Genomic DNA, 8,509 nt, shown 5'->3' on the forward strand with positions numbered 1-8,509 from the left:
GAGTTGGAGAGAGACAGTGGATCGCTAACGTCTCTCAGAAGAACCCAGAAGCTTCAGTCCTGATGTGATCAAACAGGATGAAGAGCTTTGAGTCACTCCCTGTATGGAAAATCACAAACCAGGATATGCAATGGTATTTTAAGCTTCTGAGAAATATTCTGCAAGGTGACTTACTGCAAAGGAGCAAAAATGGCTCCTGCCACCCTAGATGCTAAAAATTCATTGTGGAATGAGTCTTAGGACGTGCTTTATTAACCTGGGTTTTCATTTCACTTTTTCCACTTACTGTATGTGTGCCTTCGAGAAGTTGGTTAATCCTCTGATCTCTCATCAGCAAAATGGATTCTAATTTATTTCCAAAGTTCTTGTGAGAGTAACATAAGATGATGTGACAACGGGCTTAGCAGTGCGTCGAAGACATCCTGATAGCTGTTTCATGAATGTGAAATGAATGAAACGCCCAGCTAGTGAAAGACTGTATCATTATTATTATCATCCTTGGAGCTTTGTACATGGTGTGTACCTGGCCACGTTGAATTCTGCCAGCTTCTGACAACCTGAAAGTTTTCAGGAGATTCCTTCCATTCAGAGAAGAATCCTTTTATAGACTTTATTTCTTTCCCCAACTAAAACTCGCTCGGGCAGCTGGTGCATGAAATGCCCGTCAGTGATGTGTTTGGCCCCCATCAGGCCTTGCCTGCTGTCCTGCTTGCCAGGACAAGAGCAGCCTAGTCTTCTCTGAATTTTCATTCCTCACACCTCATCCTGATGCTCCCCAAACAGCCCTTGGTGCCGTCACAAAGCCCCGAAGAGAACACACACATCAGCTGGTTCCCTCGAATTTCACGGATGAGGGAGTGGAGGCAAACTTTTAGGCAGATGGGTCTCAGTTATTGAAGGAAGGGGGTTCCAAAGGGCTGTGGAGGTCCCTCTCCCTCTGGACTTTCCTTCTGCTGGGTTTCTGCCAAAGCAAGGGCGTGAGATGAACACCTGAGAAACCCTCTGTGCACCTGACTTGTCCAGAGCCAGATGCGTAGCCGCCGAGCCTCTGGCCCCTGGCGTGGCAGCTCATGGACAGCAGAGTGGAAGCCGGCAGAACTCTCTGTCATCTTCTAGGGCTAAGTGGACAAGGAGGGTGGACTTTTCACAAATCACGGTGAGGGCTTCCCTGGTGGCACAGTGGTTAAGAACCCGCTTGCCAATGCAAGGGACACAGGTTCGAGCCCTGGTCCGGGAAGATCCCACATGGGGTGGAGCAACTAAGCCTGTGCACCAAAACTACTGAGCCTGCGAGCTACAACTACTGAAGCCCGCGCGCCTAGAGCCTGTGCTCCACAACAAGAGAAGCCACCACAGTGAGAAGCCAGTGAACCGCAACAAAGAGTAGCCCCCATTTGCCACAACTAGAGAAAGCCCGTGCGCAGCAACGAAGACCCAACGCAGCCATAAATAAATAAATTTATATTTAAAAAATCGTGGTGAGGTGAGTCATCTTTTCTCAGTGAAGAATCTCTTCCATTCCTCTGGAGCACCCTTCACCTATATATTCCTTCCCCAGTGCATCTTCTGGTCAGTACACACTGTGTACATCCCCAAGGCTGGGACAGGAGAGCGATGCTGATTCACCGAATCGTCAAAACGTGTTTCCTGATTGCTGAATCGTGGCCAGACCTTTCCCTCCACTGTTTGCCCTTCTCAAAGTCCTTGATCAAAAAAGAAAGGACCGGGCTTCAAAATGGCTCGTTCAAGAATGAAAGAATGCGATTCTATAGCCTTGTCTCTTTGAACTCAGTGGGCTGAAGTCTTTGTTAAAATTTTATTGGTTACCATTTGGGTAAGAGTGAAATTGCTGAAAATCTGACTGTTTGAGATATGCTTGTATACACAGGCGGCAGATAAAATTATCCAGATGAATTTAAGGGCGCTTTGGTTTTTAGTACAACACACTCAGTCCACCTGTGCTTGTCTTGAGTTGGGCTGTAGGGAGTGCAGAGCAGCAACCACAGAATTGAGTTCAGGTTCCCTTCTGCCACTTACTTCCCCTGGGATCTTAGTTAAGGGGCTTAATCTCTATGGAACTGAGGTTCTTCATCTCTAAAATGGGTCGGTAATTATCACCTTGGGTTCAGTGTGATAACATTTATAGTGTAACTAGTATAGGACTTAAATGTGATAGCTTAAAAATATCAACACTTATTAAGCATCTACTATACACCTTGGGCTTCTGTGCCTGACTCTCGGGCCATAGTTCACATTGTAACCATCAGAGATTTGTGCATTTATTAGGACAGTTTCCCCCCTTCCTCCCTAGGGCAGAAGATAAAATGTTTTGAGGAAAGTATACTGTCTCAAAATTCACACAAAGGCACCCATGCAGTCGAGGAAAGTCTGGGTCCATGGTGATCATGACAAAAATGATCATCTAACTTGAAAAGGCAATGTTGAAACTCAAAAATATCGCAGTGGTTGACAGTCGAGTCTGTGAGGCCACGGAGGGAGAAGAAAGCATTCCTCACAGAATGAAAAGCTACGGCAACTCAGCAGTAATGGTGATATTAAAACAAGTCCACAAATTCTTTGATCTTTCTTCCTTTAAAAGGTGGCGCCTCATTCTCCTCTCCATGAGTGTGTCTGCATTTACACTCTCCTGATGAGCTGGGCACGGTGCAGGTGTGTGACTTAGGATGCCAGATCACCAAAGGCACTGTGGCTTCCTCCCTGCTTTCTCAGGTCACTCCCTCTGGGGGAAGCCAGATGCCGTGTTGCAAGGACTCTTGCCAACACCATGTGAGCCGTCTTGAAAGCAGATCTTCTAGCCTTGGTCAAGCCTTCAGATGATGCAGCCCTGGCTGACATCTTGTCTGTAGTCTAACCAGACACCCTGAGCCAGAACCAACTGGCTACGCCACTCCAGGATTCCTGATCCACAGAAACCAAGGTAATAAATATTTATTGCCTTAAGTTGCCGAGTACTGGGGAAATTTGTTACGCAGCCATAGGTCACGGATGCAGTGGTAAAACGTCCCCAGTGGAAACTTCTCTTTGGTTGGAGCCTGGAGGCCTAGGCTGGGTGGCTGAAGGGGACACAGAAGATGAGGTCTGAGAGGGAAATGCCCGACTTTCTCTGTCAAAAAGTTAGGATTTATCCTATCAGCGACTTATTCAAGCTGGAGGATGTTTTTGCATAGAGGAGTGACATCGTCAGAGTTGATTTTGATATCCCTGGCATGAAATGGCATGAGAAGAGGCTGGTTGTGGGGAGGGGGAATTCCAGTTAGAGAGTTCTAGGAACAACAGTCCAGTTAAGAGAAGATGAGAGCCTGAACTATGGCAATGGCAGAGGCAGTGGATACGGGAGGACTGTCTTAAGACATGGTGGTTTGAAAAAAGAAACGACCAGTCTCCAGAGCCATCTAGTGCAATCCTGTGTCACTCTGCACTGTGTGGGGTAATAAAAGTGGGCTGAACTATATTACAGCCGTATATTCACACCAAAGTATCATCACACACACACACACACTCAAGATACTTAATCCCATGAGCTACAAAAGTGAGCCTTTTGCAAAGAGGACTTCACAATTAGGAAATGTCTTACTCTCAAGATTTAATATTAAGCATTTGAAATTGTCCTTTATAGAAACTCTAATTTCAAGAACAAAAAGAAAATAATGAACTCCCATCTTCCATAGGAACCCAAAGCCTCACATTTGTCCATGGTATAAAGAGGCCCCAGAAGATTAGACTGAACTATAGTGGGGTGATTTATAGCTCTGTTGGAACACAGATTAAAGGTGGTTTTGAAGTGTTGGGAGATTCAAACAAAATCAGCATAGGCAGGGATATTAAATTCGTCAAGTACTCATCTCCCCCCAAAACCAGTTACCTTAGGAAAATAACATCTATCTTTAGTATTTCAATAGCCCCAGAAAGAGATGGATATATAAATGCTAAGCCGTGAATATTTTAAATGGCCACATTTCTATCCAAATGGTGAGGGAAAAAAACGTGTGTGTATATAAAAATATAAAACTTTCATCCTATTATCTTGAATGCATTGTACTATCACCACTCAGAGCAGTATTTCAAAGTCTTTCTTATGGAAAGTAGAGCTCTAGTTGAACTAGAAGTTAAGCAGAGAACCAAAAAAATTCAAAACCAGTGGAGAGTCATGGAACCAAATTTGATTTTCAAAAGGAAAACGTTTGTGAACGGTAAGAGTTGGGAATCATATCGTTTGTTTCTGAAACTTTAAAAATAATCCTTTCTTTTACTTTTACATGTTATATGGAACTTTAAAAGAAATGTTAATCTTCAAATAACTTGATTCATTAAATACCTGTTGAATACTCAATGTCCTAATAACAGGAGGTAAGACATGTCCATTGAGAGGAATGATTCTTCTCTTAAAGTAAAAGTGAAAATCTAAGTTCCTTGAGGCAACACTGTGTTGTTGACCACAGCATCCCAGGTCAACGGTGAGGCCTGAAAAGGGAATCACTGAACGAACGCCCCTTTGAAAGAGGAATGGATGAATGAATGAATGAGTGGACCAGTGTCTGAACACATGTAATGTTAATGACATTGGACTTGTACAAATAAGAACAAGGCTATACATTTCAAAAGTATGTCTCTACCGTCAGAACTCACAAATATTTACAACTGAAGAGTTTGGTGGAAGATGTGAAAAATTCTGATGTTTAAGAAAAGATGAAAATGCTGAAAGTGTGAACTAAGTAAAGCGGCAGCAGCGTATCTTAGGAACCTCGATGCAACTATTTTAGCAAAACGCACACAATGCAGAACACGGCTGTTCAGAATAACTGTGTCATGGCGAAAATAACTTAATGAAATGCTGCTCCTTCAAGACCATCGAAAATCTGCTTCTGGCTCACGGTCCAAGGTGAAAATTCCATGGAGGGAGCAAAGGAAGGGACAAAGAAACCACCACCATGAGTGCCTGCACCAGAGCTATTTATTAGAGTAACTTTTCCTTTTTTTCTTCTTTTTTTCTTCATAACAATTGAAGTATGTACAAAGTCTTACAGCATTTACACCGTAGAAAGTGTCCTATTAGCTGATGAAGCCTAAGGCAGTGCTGCTGGGAGCTCCAGAGCGTGTCTACAAGAGCAAGGAAGCTGGGCACTGTAGGTGGACCTCTCTGCTACAGCAGCTGACGGACTCCTAACTAGACCACCTGGAGGACAGGTTATGGGGAAAAGGAACAAGCTGATATGCAGCTCTAGGGACCACAGGCTCTTAAAGCTACCTAGAGTTGTGTTTCTCGTTACCTAGAGCGTAACAAAGGTCCACAGCCTGACGGATTAACATATGCGCGAGGGCACGGTCGTGCTGCTCAGATCTGGTTCAGCTACCAAAGGTATTGACTTGTGAATGGGAGGCTCTATACCGATATGGCTGGTATTTCCGTTTGTGTTCATGTCTTCAGATAGCTCCCACCTGCCCAAGCCCCACTCCCCTCTCCCTTTATCAACAACAACAAAGGGAGGGAAGAGAATCCGCATGGGATTAGTTCTTGACCAAAAAACAAACAAAAGAAAACAAAAGACATTCAGTATCAGCTCTAGGGTGGCCATTCTGTCAAAAGATTAACAGTGGAAATTTCTGAATCAACCTAAATCAGAACAATATTAACAAACCCCGCCAACACCCAACCTCCGGATTTAATCACCTTCATTGATTGTCTTTCCTTGGGGTCAGCATTACACAGAACCACCAACATTTACACACCAAATCGGACACAAAACGTACATAGCACCGCCGCCCCAACCCTTACTTGAGTACGTGATGAGCGGATGTCAATACCTACATGATTAACACCAGGGTCCCCACTTTCTTCCTCAGAAAGCCCAGCCCGGTTCTCTCTTGGGTCAGTCACTGTCTGTTTGGTAAGCAGACCCCATTTATTTTCCCACTGTTTCGGTCTCCAGTGTAGGCAGATTGGCTTTTTTTTTTTTTTATTTCAAAAAGATGCTACTCCCAACTTAAAAGCCAGTGGATAAAACTTTTAATTAAGACACCATAGCGCGGGATATAAAAACACAGGAACCACATAAATATTGAAGAAGTTGTATACCGTTTTCCTTGTAAACAGTTTTGCTGAAGATTGAAGCCCTAGTGTGAATCTGGCCTGGGACTTTTGGCGGATGGCGAGCGATCGGCCAGGTTCTGCAGCGATGGTGGCCGAGGACGCCAGGTCAGTCCCCATGTTGGCGGGCATGCAACTTGAAAGACATTGCACAACAAGCAACACAAAGAGAGTGGAGAAGCTCACAACACTGCAAGGAGACCTCACAACCTCCATGACTGCCGAGGCACGGACAGAGACCCCCCTCCCTCCGCTGCGCGCGCTTCCTCTTACACGTGGGACACCTTCTGCGACTCTCTGGCTTGTTTGATGCTATACAACCACTTGATGATGCGAGCGTTTCTCTCGATCGCGGAGATGCCGTAGGGCACCCGGTCGTTGGCACTGTCATCGTTTCTGAGGTCGCTGTTACTGTCCTGAGACTGTTCACAGTCCGAGCTGATCATGCTGGCGCTGCGGAAGTTGAGGGAGACGATGTCGGAGTTGGCGCGGGCGAAGTTCTCCATGCCCAGGGTTTCCAGCTCCTCGGGGTCCAGTCCGCAGTAGTTGAAGAAGCGCTCCACGTCGGCGTCCACCCGGAAGTACCTGTCGCTCAGGTCCGACTTGGACCGCTGGAGCGAGGGTCTCCGGCCCACCCCGCAGGCCGGCTCGGCCGCCTCGGCCTCGGGGGACCTGACCGCGGCCGGGGCGGCGACCTTGGGCTTGGGGGGCAGCGGCGGGGCGGAGCTGCTGCAGGGGATGGCCTTCAGGGGCTTTGCGCCCGTCACCTTGCGGATGTCCGAGGAGCTGTGCGACACGTGCAGGAAGGAGTCGGGCGCGGGCTCGAGCGGCCGCCGGCCCACGTGCGAGCCGCCCTCCTGCGGGCTGCCGCGGCCGGGCGTGGGGCGCACGCGCAGCGACTCGGCGAACGAGTGCCGGTGCAGCTCGGCCGCGTCGGCGCGCGGCGCCGGCCAGTTCCGCGCGCCGTGCTTGTGGCCTGAGCCCGCGCTCGAGCCCTCCGAGCTGTTGAGGATGTTCTTGAGGATCTCGAGCTTCAGGGTCTCGCGCGGCGCGCCGCCCTCGCTCTTGGCGCCGCCGCCGAAGCCCTTGAGCGTGGGGCTGCCGAGCGCGCGCTTGGCGCCCGGGCACACGGGGGGCTTGGCCAGCACGGCCGGCTTCACGGGCTCCTGCTTGGCGTTGATGACCTCCTGGCTCTTGACGTACTTGGCCTTGTCGGCCTCCAGCCGCTCCACGGCGCTGAGTCGCTTGGGGTTGGGCTCCGCCTGCCGGCGAAAGTAGTCGGGCCCCTTGTTGAGGATGCGCAGGGGCACGGCCGACGTGAAGGTGCCGGCGGGGCTGACCGGCTTCACCATGCTACCTGTCTGTAGGCTCTCCGTGGGCATGGCGGGCGCTCTCTCCCCGGCGGCCGTGGTGGATGCTCGTCTGCGCGCCTCCGGATGCGCCGGGCAGACACATGTGCGGGCGGCACAAAGGGCAGCGGACGGTCCGGAACCGAGTGTCAGCGGCGGCGGCGGCGGCAGCAGCAGCAGCAGCGGCGGCAGCGCCTCATCTCCCGGCTCGTTCACCGCCCCGTGGCTTTAGTTTCCTCGCCGCCTCGCCGGCCGCCCGGTGCGGAAAGGCCCCAAGCCCCAAGTTCCTTTCAGCTGCTTCGCCGCCTCCTTTCTCCTCCCCGAAGGATGTGGGAGTCTCCTCCAGGTCTTTGTGTTCGACTGCAGGCAGAGCTGAAACACACAACAACCAACCGCGGGTTAGGATGGGCGAGTGACATCACGGCTGCAGCAACGGCGGAGCCGCGCGCCCCCGCCCCAGGGCACCCCGCCGCCCGCCCGGGAGGGAGGCGATCCCGGCGGCCGCACGAGGCCCGCGCCCCGCGCTCGGAGAAAGAGCGGCAGAGGGTTCCCACGCGCCACCTCCTCCCGCCGCCTTCCCAGCGGGGAGACCCGCCTCCCGATCACGCCCGGCTGGCATCACTTATACCCAAACCCCGGAAACACTAGACGAGTGCAGAAATGCGGGTCGTTCCCAGTTCATGAAATGCCAGTGGGTTCCTGAGAATCCCTTTGCTGCTTTAGGCTACAGCATCGGTGACGTCTAATATGCCTCTTTTGCAATGAAGCAAACCTTCAGACTTCTATCAATCTCTCCTAACACTTCAACAAGCACCCAACTCTTCAAAAACTGAAAGGATGGGCAAGAAACGGCAGTAGACACGAAAATATTTTTTAAAAACTCAACATGTTTATCTTATTTTTGCCAACCAATATATTTGAAAACACATTCTCCTGCGCATGGAATGTGTATGAAGTTCAACCCATTAAACACAGGCTTATTTTTTAACTAAAACTAACAAAAACCAAACAAAAAGCCTAGCAATACTTCTAGATCAACCATATAAATAGAAAC

The 8,509-nt window shown here is 49.4% G+C and overlaps 1 protein-coding gene across 1 annotated transcript; it reads right to left on the reverse strand.

Annotated features, from left to right (window-relative positions):
• Nucleotides 1-3,379: 3,379 nt before the first annotated feature.
• FAM110B (family with sequence similarity 110 member B) lies at nucleotides 3,380-8,290 on the reverse strand. The gene has a single exon (XM_089899137.1). The coding sequence runs from the start codon at nucleotides 7,486-7,488 to the stop codon at nucleotides 6,376-6,378; it is 1,113 nt and encodes a 370-aa protein (XP_089755263.1). The 5' UTR covers nucleotides 7,489-8,290; the 3' UTR covers nucleotides 3,380-6,375.
• Between the last annotated feature and the right edge of the window lie 219 nt (nucleotides 8,291-8,509).

The sequence above is a fragment of the Delphinapterus leucas genome, chromosome 17 (assembly GCF_059928025.1).
Source record: "Delphinapterus leucas isolate spDelLeu-1000000601 "Yukka" chromosome 17, BTC_Dleu_Yukka2, whole genome shotgun sequence".
Classification (NCBI taxonomy): Eukaryota; Metazoa; Chordata; class Mammalia; order Artiodactyla; family Monodontidae; genus Delphinapterus; species Delphinapterus leucas.

What these genes read in the sequence shown, in the direction of transcription:
- FAM110B (XM_089899137.1), bottom strand. Translation starts at nt 7,488, where the DNA reads ATGCCCACGGAGAGCCTACAGACAGGTAGCATGGTGAAGCCGGTCAGC.